Raw genomic sequence first — 25558 nt, forward strand, 5'->3', positions numbered from 1 at the left:
TTAATACTGTTTTAATTTTAAATAGTGGCATTTTCATAATAGAATCAGTGTGAGGTTGTAGGTGAAAATGCTGCTAATTTGGCCCAGTATGGGAATTCTGTTTGAAGCACAATCTGTTTCATGTCTAGATGCTTCATGCTGCTCTATTATTGACAGAGAACTTGACAGTAAAATCCTAACAAATGATGCTAAATTAAAACTACATTCCCCCTGAGTATCACAATTAAGCATCCCCCTTTTTGTGTGCGCCTGCCCCAGGACTAAACACGTGGGATTTTTAAGTAAGTGACATCTTTTCTCCTGTCCCTCAGGTGCTGGGTGGAATTGAGCCGACTCTGTACACAGGGGACATCTGGTACACACCCATCAAGGAGGAGTGGTACTACCAGGTGGAAATCCTCAAGCTGGAGGTGGGGGGACAGAACCTCCAGCTGGACTGCAGAGAGGTATTGGCCCTGCTGTGTTCCTGTCTCTGCGAAATGCAAGTTTGGCTGAGAAAAAGGGGGAAAAAAAAGCAAAACCTGACTGGTCAGTTTTGTCTTGGCAAGCAGATGTGCACTGCAGTCTCCTGAGACATGAATTAAAGCAATTCTGGTCAAACAAAGGAAAGGGGAGGTTTTGGGCTGACCCCTGTCTGAGCTCACAACTCGTGATGGCAGTGGGCAGGTGTCACCCTGGGTTGCTTCCTGAAGTTCTCATCCTAGGCTTCCTTTTCTACTTTGTGTTCTTGCAATCAAGTTTTGCTCTCTTGTGGTTGGCAGTTATTATTCCTGATGGATAAGCTTTCTGTTTCTATTAGGAATAATGTTCTGCTGTATCTAGATCAGTCTAATGAGACTGTGCTGTTGCAATTTTTATTCCAAAGGCATTATTTTTTTTTTTTTTTGTGGAGGATATATGTGTATGTGTGTGCTTTATCTCTTTCTTACTCTTGCTTGTTGGTATTCATGTTTTGATTTTAGTTCTGTATTTTTTATGCCCCAATTTCTTTAGACATCCTAATTTCATTCTACTCTGATGCTCTTAGTAGGAGATCAATGGGATGTGATAAGTTTAAAGTTTTTATAGTTCATATAAATTAAGTGAAATTCATTATTCCAGTACTACATGTGCATAAATATTATATTCCCATGCAAAATATTGAAATCATATTGCCACATCAATTATTTAAAATGAGTCCCAGCATCTTTCAACTCAATAAGCAGAACAAGGTCTATTTAAATGCCTCTCTCTATTGTGCTGTTAGGAAAGCAAAACCACTGATCCTTTAAAACAAATGTTTGCTTTTCTTTCTTGCCTTAAAAAACAGTCAACATGTTTTTGAAGGGGAGCCCTTCAGTGGTTTAATACATGCTGTTGCCAGAAAACAACTCACTGAAAAATTCAGTGGTGTGTCAGGAAAGTTTCCTGTAATTGTTGCTCTTTTCTGAGCCAGGGGTTGCTTTCACTGGTGCAGAAGTATCGAGCCTTCCTGGATCAAAGGAGACCTTCCCACAGAAATTACACAGAAATTCAGAGGAAGAGCAGTAAAAGAGGAGCAGCACAATTAAAGCTGGGCTGGTTGGGAGCTGGCAGAGGATGCATGATTCACTGGAGGATGAGGAGCTGTGTGCCCTCTCTCCTCTCTGCTGTTTGCTGGGAAATGGAACATTTTTTCACAGCCTTCACCAGGGACTGCTCCTTTCCTTGCCAGGGAAAAGTCATCCCCTTGCTCCAATGCTGGGAATGTGTCCAGAGCTCCAGCACAGCTGTGGCCTTGAGCCTGGGCTGGGGCAATGCTGAGCTGCCAGAAGTGCACTTTGCACTGGTAAATATTAACCAGGAAAGCCAAGAAGGCAAAACCAGGTGCTCAGTCCCCATGTGAGCAATCCCACTACAAAAATCCCACATTTTTGCACAGGTCTATATCAATGGTCAACCCTTTTAAGTACTTTTTTCCAAGGGTGGCATTCCAGGATGCCAGTGATTGTGTATTTTGTGATACAAATCTGTTAAAATGGACTACAAAATGCCCTGGCATTTCTTTCCACTCTTCAGAAGTATTTCCAAGTGTGTAATAAATGGTTTCCTGTTTGCTTTTCTTTCAGCTCTCTGTGGCAGCCCCATAGCTGCTCTCTCAATAAAAATGTGGAAATAACTGTCAAGAGTTACTTTTTCTAACTTTTTTCGGTGGGTTTTATTTTTGTCACTGCCCTAAAGGGACTCCATGTGACTTGATAGCATCCAAACCAATGCATTTTAAATTCACTTACTGTTTGACCTCTTCCTAAGTAGCTTAGGCTGTATATCATCCTGTGTCTTGTGCTTATGCCATAAACATGTCACAGCTCAGTTATATTAATCCTGCTGCCTAAGCTGGCAGCAAAAGTAGTTAATGCAAATAGCTGCCACTGCTTCTTGCCTTCCCCCCCTCCTCAGTTAATCATAGTTTTTAAGGAGTTCATGAAAAAAAAATTACCCTTTTAAAAGTTTGTACCTCATTGACTGTACCTGAAGTTTGCTGAAATCTCTTAATTTTATGGTTGGATTTTCAGTAATAAGAGAGCTGTTTGCTGTGGGTGGTTTTTTGTGCAGATTTTAAGGCAGCAAGACAAACTTCAAGTTTCTTTGTACTTGGGGTTTTTTGTGTGTCTTAGGGGTTTTTAGCAGTCAAGGGATAAAGGTGTGACATTTGTACTCTTGAGCCAGTACAGACATGTATTAAGGCTTAATTTTTTCTGCTTATTCTTAGATTAGATATGCCAGCCATTAAAACAGGCTGCTGTGTTTAAATCAGAGCTCTTCTCATGCTAGCAGAGATCTTGATTCAGGGCTTGGAAGCTGCATCAGGGTGTTTAACACCTGTCTACTGAATATTAAAATGCTTTTGCTCCCTCTGAGAAGGGCCAGAATTCACTTTTTTACAGCACTGTGGACCATTTGCACCAGCTGTGGTGACACAGTAATTTCCTGACCAGTGCAGATAAACCCACTCTTGTGTCTAGCCTGATAGTATCTTGCTTTTTTTTTTTTCTTTCTTTTTTTTTTTGGCTCTCAGATTTCACTGGAATTGAAGCTGTCAGCTGGAGAGAGCTGCTGACAAGTCTGACATGCAGTTCTGGGAAGGCAGCTGCCAAAAAGGAGCAGCTTTGTTCTGCTCAGGAGACAGTGGGATCTGCATTACAGTAACTACAGCGTACAACTTCTCTCTCTCTTTTTTTTTTGTCTCCCCTCCCCAGTACAATGCTGATAAAGCCATAGTAGACAGTGGAACCACTCTCCTTCGACTGCCAGAGAAAGTCTTCAGTGCTGTGGTGCAGGCAATAGCTCGCACGTCCCTGGTAAGGAAATGCCACCAAACCTGCTCAGAAATGTGAAATTCAAGGATCACAGGGTCTTTGAGAGGGGTCTCATCTCTGCTGCCTGCCTTGCAAGTCATGGGTTTTTCACCTGAGGGGAGCAGAGCCTTCCCTGGTCCAGTCCTGTTAATAAGGGAGGAATGACTGATGGTCTTTCAGGGAAGGTGGAAAAAAATAAGGGAGGAGGGAAAAGGGGGGGCACAAGTGCAGACAAGAAGTGTGAGCATGGAAATGCATCAGAAGTAGGGCAGAAATGGTGTATTTTATTCTAAGCATTTCAGAAACACAGACATAATCCCTGTTGCTCTGATTCAAAGTATTAAGAGTGCAAAAATCAGTCTTTTCATTCAAAACAGAGTGTTTATAAAGTAGGAGAACCTGCTGCTGCAAGCAGTTCCTTTCCAAGTATAATTCTCAGTGCTGTCTAGAATAAATGCCATTCATTAGGGTTATTCATATCAATAAAGCTGCTTTTGACCTTCATTATTGAATTATTTATGTTCAAAAGCATCTTTCTTTGGAAACAGAGTGGGCTTTAGAAGTAGGGCACGGGAATGGTGGAGTTCTCTGCGTGCAGAGTGGCTGAAGCAGCATTTTCTGGTTAATAAAAACTATTCATAAATTTCTGTTCAACACAAGGAACAGCACCAAGAAGGTTAAAGAGGAAGAATAAACACCAGCTATTTCAGTGTGAACAAACTCGGTATTTTTGTCATGGACTCACAATCAGCCTGTGGTTGTTGATGCAAATCACAGGAAACACAGTAAAGCAGCTGCCCCAAAGACAGTGTTTGCCTAAAGTCTGCTGATAATTCAAGATTGAGATCCTTTCTCCTGCTTGATGGAGAGCAGAGATTTGGCATGAAGCGTCCTTCACTGCCTGCAGATGTCCAGCATCTGAAATAAATGTACCAGTTACGAGTTCTTCTCTCTGCACAACACTTAAGTGTTGAACAGTTGGAACAATTTCAGTCCTTGGGGGGGAGAATTGAAAGAAGCCAGCCCAGGAGCTCTTGTAGTGTCACCCTGTGGATAAGGAATCCTCCTGGGAGTGGTCACAGTGATCCACACTCCCCTCTGATGCTGGTCAGGACATCTGAACTGGGGCCTTCCACCTCACAAGGAAACAGTGGACAGATCAGTGAGGTATTAGAGAGGAACCATTCACTCTGCTTAATTTTTTTTTTATCCTGTTCCTATTAAAAATGCATAAAGTAGCTTTTTTTCTGAGTTCTTTTTAATCTCTAGGACCTTTCTGCTCTACCCCTTTCCCTCCACACAGCCCAGAATTTACTTTGACAGCTCTAAACAAAGGAGATAGTCTACTAAATAAGAAAGTAGTTACAGGATGCATGGATGGGACTCCAGCTGTGTAGGAGCAATGTCAGGAAAATGGGTATTTTCAGCAATTGTACTGTGGCTCTGTGCTTCTGGCAGGAGATGTACCACTGGAAAAATATCATCTGCTGTAGTCAGACACACTTTTCTGACCACAGGTGAGCCAGGTTAACAAGTTCCTCCTCCTCCTAGCTTGTTATGAGCAGCCCAGCCAGATGTTATTTCCCCCTGAGATAAACTGGGATAACTGTCTGTGACACATTTCTTTCTTCAGCTCAGTTCAAAAACAAGGCTGTGAGCTCTGTGCTCTTTAGTGGTGCAGATGGGTTTTTTTTAAACTTAAATTATTTGGACTGAAGGCTTTCAGGGAGCAGCTGGTAGGATGCAGTTTGGTGTTGAAGAGTGGTGGTTTTGGCAGATGGGCAGAGATGAGCCAGGGAGGGGGGACACCTACTACACCTCACTGAGCTGAAGTCAGGACAGCAGGAAAACAATGGCCAGTTAAAAAGCTGAGTGAAGGAAGGCTCAGATAATCCTAAAATCTTTATTTTAGTAGCCTTTTGGGGATCACGCACTCAAATCTCCCACATGCATTGCTGCAGCGTGCAGAGGGAAGGGAAAGGAATGCAGTGCATTAAGCAGTCATTCTGGGGAATTAAAGCAGGCACTTCAAACAGAGCACTTCATAGGATTGGCCTGACCTGGCTGGGGGGTACCTTGCAGTTTTCCTCGGATCTGCTTTTCAAGGCAAAAAGGAAAGAGAGGAGAGCTGCATTTCTCAGCAGGTTTGGCCTGGGACCCAGCTGTGAGGGATGAGTGCTCTGCCCCGTGCCAAGGGATGCACTTCAGCAGCAGCTGGGAGCTCGGGGTAAAAGGCTGTTCACGGTGGAAAATCTCCTTGTTCACATGAGTCTTTGTGCTTGCTGAGGCCCAAGAACAGAGCAGAGCACCTGGAAATGGGAAGGAGTCTCAGTGCAGCCCTAACAAACACTTCATTGGCAGGTGTGGCCATGGGTGAGTGCCTGTCACCTGTAAAATGCCATATTTTAATGAATGAGCTGATGCTTACAGAATAATCCATCACAGATAAATAGAAATGAGGAGAGTGCAGAGGGTGGATTTCCTCTTTTTCCCTCACCCAGATGGGAACCTTTGGCTGTGCAGCCTCAGACCAAGCTCCTCCCTTCTGCTGCTTTGTGGGGGAACAAGAACCAGCCAAAGAAATGCAGTAAAATGAGGAAGGGTTTTGCTCAGATCTGTCAGCAGGTCAGCTTCAGGGAGCAGGAACATTGAGCAAGATGTTTGTCTTAGCCAAACAAGCTCTGTAAGGGTTGGCTTTTTGTTTTGTTAGTTCCATGGATATGTTACAAAACACTGTTGATCAGTTTTATTTCAAAAGCGTGTCAGGTTGTACTGGCAGGGAGTGACAGGGCTTCAAAAGAGACAGAGGGTGTGTTTCTTTCCACTACAGCAAACCTTGACTCCCTCAGATGCCAGGAGATTTTTGGCTTTGCCCTTGGCTTCAGAACTCTGAAGCTGAGTAAGGAGCTGTAGGTGCATGAGGAAGGGAGGTGACCTCATCACCTCATGATATATTCACGTGGTCTGTGTTTTGGTTTGTGTTTTTTTATGGAATGCAAAATGCAAAACCATTGGTGAGGCAGTAAAACCCCATTGTGGAAGTGATTGCTCAGGGAGGCCACGTGTGCACTGCAGTAGAGGAAATAATGGGACAAAAATGGGGAGGGAAGGGAGAGCTAAACTTGTTTTTGCCTCCTCCCCCTTCTCCAGGTCATGATGGGTCATGACACACCTTGGTTTGGGTGTTGGGGTTTGGGTTTTTGCCTTGGTCCTTAAAGAAGCAGCTCAGATTCGTGTTGAATTTCTCCATGGAAATGAAAGAAGTATCAAATAGTGGCAGTGATCATTCACAAAAATTTATCAAAATGGCTGTAATCTCTAAGGATAATTTTGTTTGGTTGGTTTGTTTTGCAGATACAAGAATTCTCTTCTGAATTCTGGACTGGTACACAGCTTGCATGCTGGGATAGAACTGAAAAACCCTGGTCCTTATTTCCCAAACTCTCCATTTACCTGAGGGATGAAAACTCCAGTAGGTCGTTTCGGATCTCTATCCTACCACAGGTCTCAACCTCCTTTGTTTATTCATCTCTGCATTTATTTTTACTGTTACAAAGCACATACTCTTTAAAAATAGGAGCTATTTTTAGCAGTGACAGGGAACTGGCTTATTGTATGCAAGGGAAACCTTTTTTAATCAAATTTTAAAAATCAATTTTCAAATAGGGAAAATAACAAACTGGTCAAACCTGAAAGCAAAAAAGAAAGGGACAAAGCACAGTTTCCCTCCCAGTGCAGTCCATCCAGTTGGGAATTAATTTTTTTTTTCAATTTGTCAGGAAAAACAGGCAAATTTCTGTTTTGTTTTCGTGAGCTTTGGCCACATCAGACTGTCAATACAGAATGTCTCTGCTCGTTTTGATCTTCTCATTTGGGGAAGGGAATTGATTTGTTTCTCGTGGCATTTTGAGTTGGAGCACTTCTTCTGAATATGAAAATCTGGGCAATGACCCTTTGTGAGCTCTTCACCAGTTTCTGTAACTCGCCTGGTTTATCTTTTATTAATATTCCATCCATACCATTATATTTAGAATACAATGTGCCATTTTTGCTTTTCTTCTCTGCCTTCTCCTCCCACTGTAAGTTCCAGTACAGGCTGGTATTGTCTAACATTACTAATACATTCTTTTACCTCAAGGGACAGGCAGGAGCAAAGGGAAGAATGAACCTATTAAGTACATTTTAACTTGAAATATAGTAAAGCCTTATGATAAGCTTTTTCTATATTGATCATGTAGCTTGGCAATCATTCATCTTCCCCGAGGAGACAGGGGGTGAAATGTGACTTGAATTTATAAAATCTAGAACCTTGAAGCTGACACTGAATGCCCTCTGAATCAATCCATCCTAATAATTCTTTTAATAATTAATTATTCTCTAATTTGAGTTCATCTCCCAGGTTCTGCCTCAGCCATCCTTCTCTTATGGAAAATATGGTAAAAAGTGAGAATCTTGACCTGCATGTAGTGACTGACTGTGTTCAAACTCATTTTAGAATCCACCAGCTCTACCTCTTTACCTCCGTTAGCTGTGACCAGTTCTAAATCATGTACAAAAATCTGTTTACCCCTATCCATCCTCTATTCCCAGTGGAATTTGCATGCCTGAACTATAAAAGTGAAAAAGTCTGAACTCCTACCTGCTGTGAGGTGTTGCTTTTTACACTCTGGCTTCTGATTTTTTTTAATTTTTAATTTTTTTTTTAATTTTCTTTTTTGCAGCTTTACATCCAACCCATCCTCGTGATAGGAGATAATTTGCAGTGCTACCGATTCGGCATCTCCTCCTCCACAAACGCTCTGGTCATTGGTGCTACAGTCATGGAAGGGTTTTATGTCATCTTTGACAGAGCCCAGAGGAGAGTGGGCTTTGCAGTGAGTCCCTGTGCAGGTAAGAGTAAAAATTCTCAGGATTTGGGGAGCGAGGAAAATCAGAGAAATGCCTTTGCCACTTATCTGTTGGCAGAAAGTGTGGGTACTCCTGCAGTGTGAAGGGTGTGTTTTAAAGAAATTCCAAGTTATTCACATTTCAAAGGAAGGGAAAAAAAAAAAAAAAGAAAACCCAAAAGTGTATTGCAAAATCTTTTGGCATGAAGTGAATCAGCCTCAGCTCTGGGTCTCTGTGCTGGGTTTTTCCCTCTCACAGAGATGATCTTTCTGGGACATCTGTCTGTGTGTTTCCCCAGCAGTTACATCAGATGAGTCCCTGTTTTTAATGCAGCTTCGTTTTGGGCTGGTTCCTGCTCTGAGCTGTGCATAAATGGATTCTTAAACCAACTCTTGCGGTGTGCAGTGAAGTGCCTTACTCACACTTTCCTCTTAATGTAAATTGAGCCTGTTCAGCCCCTCAGAAATTGGCAAAGAAAGAGCTGAGGTGAAAATGGGACTCACATTAAGACTCGTAGCGTTTGTGTTAATTCTAAACAAATTACTTTTCTCATTGTAAGCTGAAAGCCATTAATTCATTAACTAGCTGCTGAGGAGATGTGAGAAAGCTCATCATTTCTGGCTGATTTTACTGTGCTGGTTAAATTTCATGATTTCTCTTCTCCCACCAAGGGTAGCTAAAACCCAAAAGTTTTGGGGTTTCCACCCTTTGTTGTTCAGACATTGCTTTGACATCACAAGAACCTCCAAGTGGGAGAGGAGGGGAAGGATGTGCACCCATATTCAGGTCTCTGTCCCAAACAGGAATGGTCTGTGCCCTGAAAACTATTGTCTCACCTGAGGTTTGCATGAGAAAAGGACTGGGACTCGCAGTGCTTCTTTAAGGTTTTACAGAAGGTAGTTAGGGCTGGAGTTCTTCATGCAATCATAGAGGGGAAAAACAGAGATACTGGCTGAGTTGTAGCTCTAGGGCAGTTTTAAAGCTTCAATTTTTTTAATTTTTTTAATCTCTCCATTGTTAACAAGCTCAGACTTGTTGGCTTTGAGCTCGCTCCCAGAGAAAATCTGGATATTGATATGAGTTGCTTTATGGGCACTTCTGTGAGGTGCCAGGCAGTGACGAAAGACCCATTTTGAATGCATCTGGCAGGAGAGTGTAACTGGACAAATACTGCAGGGCAGGTTTTCCTGCTTTTTGTTCTTCCTGCTGCCTCCTGCCTGCAGCTGGAGCTGCCTCCTGCCCCTGTCCTGCTGCAGCCATCAGTGGGGGAGGAAGGGGCATCAGACAGAACACATGGACCATGCATGGTCAGCAGGGGACACCAGGCAGCTGCAGTGCATTAGAACTGCTCTGCCAGCCCTTCTTTGGTGAGAAAAATAATCTGAGAGCCATAATAACAACACCTTGGTGTTCATACTGCTCCCTGCGAGCACAGTTTGACCACTTGGCGTAGTTCTGCCAAGGAGGAAGAGCTGAGCTTGCTGAGCAGAGCTGCCACTGGAATTTCCATGAGCTTGGACATGTGATTACACCCAGCTGGTGCTCCAAGCCATTTCCTCCTGGTCTCCTTGTGTCAGAGCCCAGGACGTCCCCCTGATGGTCCTGGATGATCCAAGCCCCAACCAGGGGGCTTTGAAGCCCTGGCAGAGGGGTCAGAGACCCTGGCATGCAGCCAAAGACCCCTGTGGCTTTGAGTTTGACCCATGGAACAAGTTACCACCTTTGGATGAAGAATTAAAAGCCACAAAAATTTAGATAGTGTAGTAGTAGTGATCACAGGGTGAAGAGAAAACTTTTGGAGCACTGTACAGGGGGATTTTGAACCTTGTACAGGGGAGTTTGGAATTCTGTGCATGGGGGTCAGGGGTTCCAAGATGGAGGGATTTGGGCGTGCCCTGTCCTTCTTCCTTCTCCCTGGCATCCATGTTCAGGATGATGTTGGCATTCACAGATTGGTTTAGAGTAGAAAGTCGCGGTCTAACATAGGTGATAGGTATTGGGACATTATTGTAAACATAGTATATGTAACTTTTAGTATAAAAGCACCAGCCTTGTGGGCAGGGAGTGTGCCTTGGGCTGACCTGCAGAACAGATCTCGGCAGGCCAGACAGAAAACATTTCAGGTAAAATATAATAAACAACCTTGAGAACGTGAGCTGAAGACTCCTCGACTCTTTCTTCAACAGCTGGGCTGGAAAAAGGGGCTTTTAACACAGCTCAGGGTCACCTCAACCAGAGAAAACCCGAAATCCTTGTCCACGTTTTCTGCGCGTGTCTCACCCAGCATCGCTCGGCTTCCTGAGGGATCAGCCAAGACAAGACGCACGGAGCTGCCAGATTCCACTCACACGAGGCAGATGACATTTTGCTGGATTGTGCTCAGCTATGCTGAGTTTCACTCCTTCTCAGCTTGTGGTTTCCAGATTTAACAGCACTTTGATGAGAGAGCCACGCTGTGAGTGCAGCATGAGGGATGGAGCTTCCCGTGGAGGCCAGCCCTGCCCTCCATAGCAACTGTGTTAATGGCATTTATTTGGAGCCTTCTAGGCAGCTCGTGGGCATAAATTAAACTGAATTACTGGTGGCTCCAATCTTCAGAAACAGAGGAATGTTAAAGACCGTTCAGTGTGGCTTTGCAATGACTTTTGCTTTCTTAGTGTGAACATGAAATTAAACCAAATTGATTTTGTAAGGTGTTAGAGCTGTATGTGATGAATACAAAAATTATGGAAACAGGACTAAAAACCTTAATTTCACTGAACTTCCAGGTTACTTTTCAGACTTGGCTAGAGATGAGAACTGGCTTTTCCCACATTATTCCTTGGACCACTTTCATTCTCCAGGATGTAGCAAGCACAAGGAAAGTTAGATAGCTGCAGGAAGCTCTTTCATTGTAGCAGGAAATTTGTCTTTTCCTCATTACATGAAACCCTTTAAGACTTATTCAGACAAATAATTTTGAGTTGCCTGTTGATAACCTAGTGTGTTTACAGGATGACTAGGACAGGTTTTTGGGTCAGGTCCCTTCTTGAGACAAGATGTTCAGATCAAACAAGTTGGTTTTAGGGAAGCAACCTGGAAATGTTGAAGGCCAGGTTGGATGGGGCTTTGAACAACCTGGTCTAATGGAAAATTCCCTGCTCGTGGCAGGGGGTTTAAACTAGATAATCTTTAAGGTCCCTTTCCAAGCAAAGAAAAAAAAATCAGGAAAAAATAAATAGCCCAGTGGGAAAAGAATTGGGGTTTTGGTAGGCCCTAAGCTGAATGCAAGCCAAAGTAAGTGAAAATGAAATTACATAACAAAAAGCAGCATCTACCAGGGACATTCAGGAACGTTGGACATGAGGAGTTTTACCAGGTGGGTGGCATAGCACTGAAACAGGGTCAGCATCCTCGGGGTTTTACAAGGCCTGGCTGGATAAACCTGCAGCAGAACTGATCTATTGATGCTGGCAGTCCTGCTCTGAGAAGGTTCCTGGTCTAGGTGCCTTCCAGGGGCCCCTTTCAAAATATACTTTACAATTCTATGATGAATTTTATCTAATTTCAGGTTTACTGCTTTTGTAACCACCCAGGTGGGTGAGTTAGCGTGTGTTGAGTTCTACACAAATGTTGGAAAACAACATTTTTCCAGAGGCACCCTTTTTGTCCTGTAATTATCAGCAATGAAGAAAATCTAATTTTTTCAAGGTTATAAAAGTAGTGTAGTTATTCTAGATAACCAGACACCAGATATTCTAAAATAATACATCAAAATCCTCTAATTCAGTTAATGTGTGATATGCTGAGTGTGTGACTGTTAGTTTATGTTCAGGGCTTATTTGAACAATTTAGGCAAATTTCCTCTCAATTTCTCTGGGGGTAGAAGAGTGTGAGGGAAAACTTTTTTCCCTTTTGGAGGGAAGAAAGCAGAGGCTGTGCTGCTATCAAGCATTCTCAAAATGCAATTTAAAATGTCAGCCACTATGGCAACAGCTTTGTGTTGTCTTCTTTAATAGGAGTAATTATTGTTCTGGAGCCAAATAATGAGTAATTAGAGACTGTTTATTTTCAAAGCTATTTCCAAGGTGGAAAATTGTACTGCTTTTTCTTTTCCCCCCACTTCTCCAAAATACAGCTAAGTAATGATATTTAGGCCTTGCATTTGAAATTGGTGTTAAATGTGGTCGAGTTTGGTGTTGCTGCAGAACTTCATAGAGACAAACCAATGGTGTGAGAAGGTGAGATGTCCAGAAGAAATAATTGCATAAGAAATAATTGCAAAGTGCAATCCTGGGGCTCTGGACAAAAAGGATTTCTTCCACAGACCTTGTAGGCAGAATTTTACCATCTAATGAGTTTGGAGAGTGGGTGTTTGGTTATTCACCAGTGCCAGGGTCCTCGTGGGTGCAGCCTCGGGTGCCCCCAGTTTGCTCTCACTGCATATTCCTGCTAAAGGAGTCTTCCCACTCACAGGGGTGGAGAAAGGGTTGGTTCAGATGAGTGATTCCACAGAAAATTCCTTGTTTGGGCATTTTGTTTGTTGTGAAGGTTGGTTTCCCATCTGATCTGTGAGTTGCAGCCTCCCATTCCCTCCACCAACACGAACGGGGCTGTGAGGGACAGGAGTGAGGGTGCAGGATTGCCCCTTTCAACACCAGCCTACAATTAAATTGAATTAAGTCCAACAGAACCTAAATCTCAAAATAATACAATGTCTTATGAGGCCAGGGACTGAATAACGACCAAAATCTGTGCAGATAAAGCAACCAACCTGTCCTGCATTTTTTTTTTTAAACCTGAAGAACCTTAAAGGTCACCTTTGCAAAATCCAGGCTCCCTTCTCCATTCCAAGAGGGTAGTTTATGGTAATCTCTTTAAATGTGGTTTCAGCAGTTGTGACTAAGACATGTGAAAATAAGAGATATAGTTTTTAGTAGATGGGATCACTTCCAATCAGGCAAGAGTGTGCCTGTATGTAAAATGTGTGAGAAATAGACAGGACAGTTAAAACTGGGGCCTTCATGAAAAAATATTCAGATGTGTCGTGAAAGTGGCTGACTATAGAGAAGCAAATTATGACTGCTTCTTGCCTTAACTTTGTCATCGTTTTTTGAGTTGCTGGGTTAGTTCTCCTGGCCCAGGACTGTTGCTTCTTCACGTCCCTGTTCCTCACTCCTGACTCTGACCTTCCTCTCCTCCACTCCCCTTTTGTGGACATCTGTCACCCACCTCCCCTTCCTTCGGGATTTTCACCCACAAGAGTGTCTGTGTTGCTTTCCTCACTGCACCTTGTGTTTAGGATAAAGTCCTTTCAGGTATCTGTGAAGCTGATGAACCTTCCTGCTGCTCCCTAAGAAGACAGCAAACACAGAAGATCAAAGCATCACCTTGAGGTGCTTTTCCAGTTGTTGGAAATGCTGGAAACAAGCGAAAAACTGCCCAGGCCTTGCCCTACACCAGGGTGGATGTTGTAGGATATTTAAATAGATATTTTTGAAAGATTAGTGCAGAGGTAAAAAAGTGATCCAGTGGTTTGGGCTTTGACTGATTGAAATGTCTGTCTTCTCCTAGAAAGCCTGTGGAGATGTGGGAGAGTCACAGTTGCTTTATGCTTCAGAGTCCTTTTCTATAAACACAGGATTCTTGCATTTTGTCTCGGTTTGAACAGACAGGTGCCTGCTAAGGAAGGCAGCAGCCTCCCCTGAAATGGAAAATGTAAACCTCCTCCCTTTGAAAATTTTGAGATTAAGGGGCTCTCAAGCAAAGATATGGGAATAGGAATAACAGTTCTTTACTAGGAAAACTAAAAATGCAGTCTTACAAAGAAAAAAAACAAAACAAAACTACTGCCAGAGTGAGAACATGCCCTGTCCCCCTGTGTGTCAGGGTGGTGGCACAGTCCCATCCCATGGGGGCTCAGCCCTCCTGCAGTGCCAGCTGTGGTTCTGCTGGAGCAGGGATCCTGCACAAGGCTGGAGTTTTCCTCTGAAGCTCCAGGGCTGCTGGAGATGGGCCTGCTCTTCCTCTGGGAATGCAGGGCAGGAGAAAGCTGCTCCTCTGGGAATGCAGTGGGCAAAGGCTGCTGTGCTGTTCCAGGCTCAGATTGTATCCAGGTAGGAATGCTTGGCTCCTCCCCTGGGCGGAGCATCTCCCCATGGGATGATGGAATTTGATCAGCCATGCACGGACACTCCCTGGTTGTGGACAGCAGAGATCTCCTGGAGGGAGGGTTGGCTGTGGGAGAGATAAAGAAAAAACTGCCAAAAGAACAGCAGAGAACTGCCCCACAGATAGGAATAGAACACACACCCCCATTTCCAACCTAGGACACGCTTTTATTGCAGTGAGAAATGTGGTAAAACACGAGTGTGCCGAGATGCGTGATGACAGAGGGAGAGGGATATACAAGCACTTTTTAACTGGTGTCTGCAGACCTGATCCTTTCCCTTCTGTCCCTCCCCAGAAGCGGACGGCTCGCCCGTCTCTGAGATCGAGGGCCCTTTCACCACAGCAGACGTGGCCAGCAACTGCGTCTCCAGCGTCTCCTTCCACGAGCCCGTGCTCTGGATTGCCTCCTACGCCCTGATGAGCCTGTGTGGGATCATCCTGCTGGTGCTGATGGTGCTGCTGCTCATCCCACCGCGCTGCCAACACCGCTACACGGACAACGACGTGGTCAACGACGAGTCCTCCCTCGTGCGCCACCGGTGGAAATGAGAGGCTGGATCCCAAAAAACAGACTTAAAAACCAAGGACAAAGAGCTCTGCCAAGGGGAAGAAGCCAATGCCTCCTCAGTCCCTTCTACGTTCCTACAAAACGCTGTTGAAAATCCCACCAAATACCCTGCGTCGTGACTTTTATAGCTTTATTTTCTAACACCGGTTCTGAAACAAAGCACTGTTAACCACCTCTGAAGTGCTACGGTACTGGATTTGCTACTGCAGTGCAATGAGCCTTTATGCTCTCTACAGTACCTTCTTTAAAAAAAAAAAAAAATGAAAACAAGTTTAAAAAAAAAAGATAAAAAACCACACCGTGATGTTCTTCCACTGTCTGAACAAAATTGTCCATCTCTCTTTCACAAAAAAAAAGGAGCTGTCAGTATTTTCTAACTAATTGAGCCCTGACTGTAGAAAAAGAGAAAAAAAGTAATAATCTTTCTTATTAATTGCATTAAATGAATACTGCTTTCTGTTTACATCAGTTTATTTGAAACTGTGCTTATGGTGTGGGGGAGGGAGAAAAGTCAGACTTAAGCAGCAGAGAAAAAAGCCAGGGAGATCAAGAAGAAATGTTGGTTTGTGGTTTCTTTCCCTCAAGATCTCTGCTGCCACTTGAGAGGGTCGCCCTCCTTGAGAGCTGTAACAAAATGTAGTCCAAGGTGGTGAAAACTGGGAAACAAACTTGTTCAGCCTTAGAGTAAAACAAGACTACCTCTCTTAATTTACAAGGATGCTACCACTGGTGAGTGTGTGGATTAGAACTGGTCTTGAAGCACAAAAGATGCTCCATACAACCAAATGGAACTACTTGGCTTTGAATTTTTTGGGATTTTATAAAAATCTATACTTCATGATTTTCCACTTTGGTGCACAGAAAAAAAAAAAAAAGAAAGAAAAAAAAAAAAAAGAAACCTTTTCATTTCTCCCCCTTGTGTGGGGTTTTGTTGGTTTTTTCTGAGTTTGAGATTTAGAAAAGGCTGATCTGCATATGTATGGACAGACAAGACAGCAAGGTCTGTGTTCTGCTGTACTTCCAGAGAGAGTGTAAAAGAAAGAAAACAAAATAAGAACAACAACTTTTTTGTTTGTTTTAATTTGGCTGAGCTCAGCAACCTAGACATTCAAAGGAGAAGTACCTGTCTTTATGGACAGGCTGTGAAGTGAAAGTCTTTTTGCTGGCTTGTTTTTCAGCTTGAGGTGTTCAGTTTGGCATCAATCATCAAATGAAAAGTGTGTGTGTCCTGCCTGGCTGAAAACAAACCCGTGGTGGGACTGGAAACAATAGTGGAGGAGAGCAGGGGAGGATCTATTTGACCAGGCTTCCATTCTGCAAGAGCAGATCATCATGCTGAGGTCAGAACAAGGTGTTTTCTTTGCAGATAGGACAATTTTTCTTTTCTCTAGTTGCAGGCTTCTCTGTAACGGTGGCCTAAGTGTTTGAATTGGAAAGAGAAACAGTGCAAGGCTGAGGATTTTTTTATATGTAAAAAAAAAAAGGAAAAAATACTCCATTTTGATAGCAGAGCAGTTTGCATATCTGTATGGGAAATGAGGAAATAAAAAAATTTCTCTGAATTTCTCAGTCCCTTGCCTAGACAATTTTCTGCCCAAAATCCCTTCATATAGCTCTGTGATTCACACTGCCTCTGCATCTGACTCTGCATGGAATGTGAGGAAAGATTTCTTTTTTTTTTCAGGAAAGGTGCATTTACAGAGGTGCACGTTGTGTGTGTGAAAATAAAACACTGTGGGGTTGTTTTTTTTTTAACTAACTTATGTCTTTCATGTCGTAACTGGAAGTGCCTGTGGTTTTCTTTTCAATTCTTGCACTTTCAGATTGCTTGGCTCAGTAGAGTGAAATAATTGATGCTGTGATCCAACGTCTGAAAATGATTTCTTGTGGAATTTGAAGTTGGAAACAGGAAGGAATTTTGAGATTGTCTCCTTCTTCCTCTGCCTCTTCATTTCTAAGAGGAGAAAAATTGTGAATTACATTAAATAAGCCATAGAGCTTAACTGTTTTCTCAGTGTTCTATTTTCCATATCTCTTTATTAATATCTTTTAATTACGAGTTCCACGTCGTCCTCCTGGCTTTGGTTTTAAACATAACAAATCACTTCAGAGTTGTATTCCTCCTTTTTCTACAGTGTGGCAATAGAAGTTATGCTTCTGTCACTTGTTTCAAACAGAAACAAGTTTGGATTTTGGATGGGTAGTGTTAAACAATAAACTCTCAATTCAGAAAGTGAAAGCAACTTGCATTCTCTTAAAAAGTTTCATCACTGCTCCCCCGACCTCAGAACCTCCTATCTCCTCACCACAAAGAGTTTTAGGAAGGAATTTATTGGGAAAGGTTCTGAGTGGGCTTTTTTTATGAGATTTCTTCTGAGTTGGTGAACAGAACAGTCTTCTTAGTGAACTGGATTTCATATAAAAGATTTGAAGTATTACCCTTTCCCTTTGAATAACCTTGGTCAAGATATTTTAAGGGAAACACTTGAATTAAGAGGAGCAATAACCAAGTAGAAATACTGCTATATTCTTGAGTTTTCCTGGCATTCCTTCACACTAAAAACGTGTCTTGTAGTAAAATTTCTGTGAGTGGCACCTGTGAGCAGTACAAACTTCATCTGGGCTTGTAAATTGATACTTACAGTGGCAGAAATTCAGGTGAGCATTGCTTTGTTGCTCTGGCAACAAGGAGAGCAATGGAAACACTTGAGGGTTCATTTTTAGCCTACAACACATTAAGAAAAATAATGCTCTCGAGCAGTTTTGTATGGAAGATGAAACACAGTGATAGACTACACTATAACCAAGTGCAGTCACTTGGTAACTCAAAATGATCTATTTCCCTGATATATTTCAAAAAATATATATGATGTGAGATGTATTATGTTCCTGTTAACCAGCTTCAGGTCTAAGATGAACCACACCTTAAGGGGAAAAACAAAACCCAAAAAAAAGGAGAGGAGTGAAAAAAACCCATAGCATTGAATAAAGATGATACAGAAAAATATCCTTTATTTGTTATGAAAGACAGGATGCTTCAAATCACAGCACTCCAAACCATCCCTTGTAAGAAATACCAATATTTCTTGCTGACCCAGCTCTCCCCTGATGGGAATGCAACACCACGTCCCAGCAAAGTGTCAGAAGGCTGCATTCCCCTGGCTGCAGCCTCGCAGGTAATTCGAAACCATCGGTGCCATCGCCAGGGATTGGAGGGGGTGTGGTTGGAGTTCCAGGGGTTAAATTTGAGCCCAGCCCTGGGAATAGGTTAATTCTATCCCGCTGCTTTTGCAAGTTTTAGAAATATTATCGTGGGTTTTTTGGAGCAATTTAAATGCTAAGGGAAATAGATGGAGCATTTTAATAAGGCTTTTGTTCAGGTGCTGTAAAAGAAGTTAGGTGGAGGGGATTGTTCCGTTTTTAAGGTGAAGGATTGTGTTTAGGATGTGCATGTTGAATCAACCTAAATGCAATATATCAAGGGGTTTTGGTATCTCCTGTTGTCAACAGCTGTAAAATTCATCAGCGAAAATCAACCAATGAGTTGATCCAGTTGCTTGCTGTGTATTGGCTGGCTTTGTCTTACTGAAGGATGAGCCATTTGTCTACCAAGCTTTCCTTTTAAATATTAAAAGGCTTGTGAGAGTTGCGTGGCGCTGCACATTTCCAGAGAGAGAGAGAGAGATATCCCTAAATTGTCCACTATTAAAAAAGGATTGTGCTGCTGGAAGTTTCTTTGATATTTGGCTTGTGAGAGTTGCATGGTGCTGCACATTTCCAGAGAGAGAGAGAGAGATCCCTAAAGTGTCCACTATTAAAAAAGGATTGCGCTGCTGGAAGTTTCTTTGATTTTCGTAGGGGTTTCCAACAACTGGGCTGGTGTTGGCTGTCACATCCTCATCTCAGACACAAATGGAAATAGCAGTACCAGTGATGTAATGAAAGGTGTTGGTACAGTGACCTACGGAGGTGCAATTAAAAGAAATGACAGGATGCCTTTAACTTTATTAAAAATTCCAAGAGCATAACAGATTGATTCTTTTCAGAAAAGGCTGTACTTCTTACCAAGACATTAGCTCCTGTCAAACTTGACTCTCTGACTGATAAATTGTTCATTTTTGGCTGCTGAAGTCCTTGCTGCTGTTGAGAGAAGTGAAGACAGATTGGTAACGGGATAGGAGCAATCTTCTGAGCCAGTTAGATTTGCTGGCTTTTGAGGCTTAATTAGGTGCTAATCCAGGCTTGGGAGTAATCCAGCATCCTGGTTATGGGTCTTTGGGAATGCTAGCAGAAATACTTGCCTTCAGCCAAACCCCTGGGTGAGGTGGATCCAAAACACAAAAGCCACAGGGAGACAGCAGCGGCTGCAGGTGCAACATCCGATAGTCCCCGTTTCCTTTGGCAAGGCTCCACCTGCCTGAAGATTTTGGAAACCAGCACTCCAAGGTGCCTTTTGGTGCTACTGGGAATTATCCCCTCCCAGGTAAACACAGGACACAATCATCTTTAGGGAGGATCCTTGCCCAGCTGCTGAATATTCCCCTCTCCATGTAACTCAGTGCTGTTTCTCGCCTCCAGTGGCATTTGAAAAGGAAAGGACAGGAAATTATAAAACATGTTGGCATCAATGACTGTGCAGTATAAGAATGGTTTGTATCTGGCTGGTTCTTTGTGGTCAGGTAGTCTTTGAAATACTGGGAATTTTCGATTAGACTGTGAAGGCACCAGCAGAATTTCTTTTGAGCTAGCCAGATAGTAAAACAAAAGGTAATTTTTGGAATTTAAAAAGATGTAGCTCTCAATAAGTGCTTTCTTCCCCTTCTATTTTTTTTTTAATTGATAGCAATCACTTAAACATATTTTAGCATAGTTGCAGTCCTACTAATTTGCTGGTAGTAAATCTGATTTTTCTGATTTGTCTTCTAGGCCATTCACCCCTTCTCATTCCCCCCCAAAAAAAGTTGCTAAAAGATTAAGGTCTCTGTTTTCCAGGTTTAGCTTTCTAACAAAAGGTATGTTTTTCTTGTTTACCATTCACAGTAATTTTAAAGCAGTTCCTTAATGCTTTAAAAATTAACTGTAGGCTGAAAATACTCACAGTGCCATTAGGAGAAGATCTGGAGCCAGAACTTTACCTGTGCCAATGGTCCCTGGATTTTGCTGTGTGCCAAGAGTTCCTTTGTGCATTTGACAATGATCCCTGGACTTCTTTCACATCCCACTAGGAAATATGCCCTGCTCCTGTATATTCTCCTTTTTCTCCATCCTCAGGAAGTACAGAGGTGGAGAGGAGAACCACAAGGAGCTGTGAGAGCTCCATCCATGACATTTTTTGTCCTAAAAACTCCAGCTGAGCAACTGAGTTTGCTCTGATTTTACAGCAATGTGTATTTAGGCAAAACACTTGAATAAAGGACATTGTAACAATCCTCTCATCCTGTCCCCCTCTGATGAGGGGAAGTTTTCACAGGGACAAGTCAAACCTGCAAAGGGCATGTTTATTCCTGTGTTTTCAGAGAGGGATTATAGAGCTGAATGTTTAAATGGCTGTATTTGCAGCATGGTTGTCCTTTGCAAAATTGTGTGGTAAAAAAAAAAAAAAAAAAAAAAAACCCAAAAAAAAAAAACAGAGTTGAGAATGTTTAGAGGTAATAAAAATACAACTAACAATTTCTTGATAGCACAAAGGCGTGGATTACTGCAATATGTGCTGGAAAAAAATTCCTTTGGTAGCCAATACTCTGTGTGTGCATAAACTATACAAAGCTCAGTGTTTAAGAATTACACCTGAAAACAGGCAGTTCACATTCTTATTGCAAATTTTATATGGAGATGCAGAGATCTTTTAAGGATTTTTACACTACAATAACTGTTATGTTATTCAGGAAGTGTGGAAAAGATGTCACCTTTAAGGTCAACTTACAGAAGTATTTATTCACCTGTTGTTTTGTTTTGTTTTTATTAGACAATGTTTTTAACATTGACTGAAAAGAAAATGGGATCAAACTTTGGAACAAAGGGGTACAGTCTTTCTAATTCAATCTTCAGGTTATGTTAGGATCTCTATCCCACTTACTGTCAAGCCTCATTACTCAATTTTCCAAAAACTGACACTTTGTACTTTCAGGTCTTGTCATTTTCAGATAAACACTATGTTAAAAAAATCAGATTTTATGCTGCGCAAAATAAATGATTAATTCTTTCAACCTATTCTGTGTGTCTTTTAAAATCCTGTTAAGAAGAACTTCAAAGCTGATCAATTGTATCCTCCAAATTCCTCCTGTGACTCTCAATTACAACTTCTGGCTGTGTAGATCCCATCTGACCCTGGCAGGAGGGGGAGGCAGCCAAGTTTACCTCCGAGGTGATTTTTTCCTGCTTATTCCCGAATTACAGATATTCCTGCTTCAACTTTTCATTTCAGTACGGGGCAGAACCGAGCAGATAAAGCATGAAGCTGAGAAGGTGGAGCTGCTGGTGGTTTCGGGTCGTACTTGGGGCTGTTCCTGCCCTGGGATGCGGATGGGGAAGGGACACAAATCCCTGTCCCTGTCCCCAGTCCCTGCTCCGCGCTCTTTCCTCGCCAGATGGAGCCCAAGCGGCGTTTTCCAACTCTTGGAAACCTGATTTAGATTTTATACGTTTCAGATCCTGTGCTGCTTCAGTGTGTATTTCTGAGCTTCATATTAGGGGATGGTGAGCTCTCTGCACAGAGCAGGGAGACAAAACAATTCCTGCTCCAGCTGGGCACCAAGGACAAATGATCCAAATCTCAGCCCAAGAGCACAAACCCCGTGGGCTGCAGAGAGAAAAACAAGCAGGATGGGAGTGCAGGGGCTGAGCTGGAATTGGACACTGAACTGCAATGTGCACATGGAGCAGAGCTGATCCCAGGGAGAGACCCCGGGAGCGCTCGTGCATTTTGGGGCCATTTGGGTTCATCTTGGGTGCAGCCCTGGCTGGGCTCTTGTGCTGCCCAAGGTGCATCCATGGAGGAGATCCTTTGGATAAATCCCTGCTTTATTCTTTAGCTTTGTCCAGCCTCTGCTCTAGGGCAGCCTGCACAAGGCATCATGCCCTTTCAGCATTTTCTGGTTTTTTGCCTGAATTCCCTTGAAAGTTCCTTTCATTTTCTTTTTTGAATATCCAACCTCAAAGGTCCTTAGCTTAGGATCTTCTGATCGTTTATCATCTCCCTCTTCCCTCCACCTGAACACCTCTTTACAAAGTCCATTGTTTTAAGCCCTGAGCTTTTTAGAGCCAGCACGGTGTATTTATTGTGAATGTTGCAAATTTAGGGCATTAGTCAAGTAACATGTAGTGGCAGCAACTGTTTAATATTTTTCCTTCAAAGCTGGCAGGTTTTGCTTATTTCTGTCCTGTCACAGGTGTCCCCTAGAAGTTGTGGATGCTGCATCCCTGTAAATGTTCAGGTGTTGGATGGGGCTCTGAGCAACCCGTTCTAGACAAAATTGTCCCTGCCCACGTCAGAACTGGATGATTTTTTAAAATCCGCTTCCAAACCATTCCATGATCCCATTGTTACACAGCTCTGCTCACAACTTTTCATTCTTTTGCTTGTGCTCAAGCTTCTCTTATGCTTTTAAAATTACCATCATCTTCAGAGCACCCTCCAGACTTCAGGCTCATTGAATCCAAAACCGTAAAACTGTTTATTCACACGTCCCTTGCTCATCTTTGCCCGTGAAAACCACCCTGTTTAGACAAAACAGCTTTTAAGTCTGTGTGTGAAACACAAAAGCAAGAATTTGTTGCAAGAATACAGCTTTTTTTTGATAATGACAGTGGAGTGTATACAAATACGTGAAGGTTGGCAGTGTAAGTGCTCTGTGTAATTTTCCAGCACAATGTGTAATTCTGATGGCCGCTTAAACAGTAAACATTTACTATTCTCCCCTTTTTCCACCAAAACAAACTCTTTAAAAATAATGGCTTGTGGTTTCTTTTTTTTTTTTTTCCTTGTAGAGGCTGACAAGTACCACTTGCCTACACCCTGACTCATCATCTGTTTGGCTGGGGAATTCAATAGCTTTTCCCCAAGAAATGCAGGTTATTGTGAAGAATACAGGGATCTGTGCTGCCAGTGCCTACACAAATATTAGAGTATTGGATTTTTACAGCTGTTCGCTAGATGAGACTGCTTTCTATGAATAAACAAGGTATTATGTTTCTTCAAATTCTTTCATTTCATGCACCCAGAATTGTTCTGAAATACTATGAGTAGGAGTACTATTTACTTTTCCCTTGAGTGCTTTTTAATTGCAAATTTAACATTACTTTCAGCTTATTGAATGAGATTCTTTTTATTGTTGGACAACTTGAACATTCTCTATGTTGGTGGCTTATACTGATTTTTAACTGCTGATTTATTTTTGACTGCTGATGTATCCATCCTCTATCCGGATCAAGCGCAGTTAAATATATTCTCCACATGTTTCGCTGGATTAACAAAGCAGAAGAAAAACACACAAATTAACCCCACCTTTGTATTGTTCAGCAGGCCAGAAATACCCCAGACTCACAAACTTTACAAATTTTCCACCTTATCAGCTGAAAGTAATCAATGCTTGCTTTTTGCCCTTTGTTAAATTATCCATTTTTGCATGTCTTGGGAAATTTAATCCTTTATATCCACAAAAGAACTATCTAAAAGTTCTTAAGTATGTTCTCCTGGGTTTCATAGAGACAGCGAAAGTATACACAAAAAAAAAAAAAAAAAGAAAGGGGGTGAGGGGAGGGGGTGTGGGAACCCAAACAAACAAAAACCAGAAAAAAACCCCAACCAAACAAAAATCAACAGTAATTTTAATTATGATAGACATTTACATCTCTATTTCTCTATGTTCCCCTTCACGTCACCACCACACAGGATGCTGAGTTTTGGCACAGGCACATGGTGAATTATGTGTGAATTAAATTACTGCTCTGCTCTTCCACACTGCTGCCCCTATTGTCCATGTGCATGTTCTTGTCTGCCCCAAGTCTTAGGTAAAATTACAGTCCAGTTGCACATTTTATGTAGGAGGTCTATTTTCTTAAGTTCTTGTGAGCTCTACAATCAAAGATTTAGTCCAACGTCCTCTCCCTTCCTTGCTAACTCTGCCTTCCTTTTAAATCATTAAATTCTTTGAACTTGTCCTGGCAGGAAAATCTACTGCTGGCCATTTGTGGGCGAGCAGAAAACACAAATTAAATTCTTACAAGGTCTGGAATGATAATTCTGCTCATTTGTTAGTCAAGTGAGGTGGATGCAGAAAATCTCTCTGTTGGTGCTGTGGTTCAAGGGACAAAAAGGAACTTGCTGGTGTAGTTTTAACTGGGTTAGACCATAAACTTCCTCTGCTGACTAGGTTTTGTGGTGATAAGACAAGAGTAAGGCCCTGTAGATGCATTCACCTGCTCCATTCAGTGTCATTTGTTTCCTGAGTAGATTTCTTGTCCTGTGTATCACCAAAGGGTCTTACAGCCTCACAGGAATTGAGAGTGCAGATTATTATTTTGTAAGTTTTCCCTCTAAGATTTCAAATTACAGAATGAATGTCTGCAGGATGAAATCAGAAATGATCCTTCTGCAGGGTTCTGCATCCCACATCTTTGATTAATCACTAAAGAAGAAGAGTCACTTGGATTTTTTGCAGATACAAAAGATATACTTGAAGTAAAACATTTTAGTTTCCTCTTCCTTAGGCACTTAAGCCATTGGATTCCTGTGATTTGGCAGGCCAGCAAACCAGAATTTGGAGCAAATGTCTGGGTGTATTTCCATGTAGTTTAGGCAGAAAAGGAACCTGCCACACTTTTCTTGTGAGTAAAAGCAGGTAAAATTTCATTTTTTCTTATAGACACTGATGGCCAGTGAAGTGGGTTTTTCACTGTATTGAGGTGGTGACAAAGTTCCTAAGGGTTTAAAATATAATCAACTTATATAATAAACTTATTTCAAAATTAAATTATCCCAACTGTTAGTTAATATTCCTTGCTTTAATAAAAATAGATAATTTTTTTTTTTTTGGTTACCACACAGTGTTTTGCGTTTAGAGGTGGATTATTGTTACTTTAAGGGCTAGAAGTTCAGTCTTCAACAGTTTCAATCATTTATTAACAGAGGCATAATTTTCTGATGTGCCAGTTTGCAGGTTAACACTTCCTGCAGAGATAACTGCATATTTTAAAAAGTATGTCAGATTAATGTTGTCCTTAACTTCCTCTTCCATCTCATAACTCTTTTTCCTTTCTGTCCAATGCTTCTCATTGCTTAAGTTTATTTGTCCCACGTTACCTCTTTAATTATTCACACGCCCAGGTTTCATGGGATGCTTTTTCATTTGCAAGCTCCAGTACATTTGAAAATAACCTGCAGCAATTACTCCCTTAGGTTTCACCTGCAATTTACAGGGTATTATTATGTACCACTCACAGACAAGGACAAGAAACACCTCTCCTCCAGGGACTGGAAACATTTCCAGCTTTCAGCAGTGTCCTGGGAGGAATGCAAAAGGCCCACTCTGGCTGCACTTTCTATTTCAGCTCTCCTGCAGGATTTTATTCATCTGTTTGCTGAGCTAAACGTAATTCCTGGGCATCATTAGAGGCAGAGGGAATAAAAGAGCTTAGT

The 25558-nt window shown here is 42.1% G+C and overlaps 1 protein-coding gene across 1 annotated transcript in view; it reads left to right on the forward strand.

Annotated features, from left to right (window-relative positions):
- The window catches only part of BACE2 (beta-secretase 2), a 50452-nt gene extending 33363 nt beyond the window's left edge, over positions 1-17089 (forward strand). The window contains exons 5-9 of the mRNA XM_041399826.1: positions 312-446; positions 3219-3320; positions 6672-6821; positions 8039-8207; positions 14650-17089. Coding sequence (XP_041255760.1) covers positions 312-446; positions 3219-3320; positions 6672-6821; positions 8039-8207; positions 14650-14903 — 810 coding nt within the window. The 3' untranslated portion in view covers positions 14904-17089. The remainder of the gene's footprint in view (positions 1-311; positions 447-3218; positions 3321-6671; positions 6822-8038; positions 8208-14649) is intronic.
- Positions 17090-25558: the final 8469 nt, after the last annotated feature.

This window comes from Onychostruthus taczanowskii, unplaced genomic scaffold, assembly GCF_017590055.1.
Source record: "Onychostruthus taczanowskii isolate IOZ18803 unplaced genomic scaffold, ASM1759005v1 scaffold17, whole genome shotgun sequence".
In the NCBI taxonomy this organism is placed as follows: Eukaryota; Metazoa; Chordata; class Aves; order Passeriformes; family Passeridae; genus Onychostruthus; species Onychostruthus taczanowskii.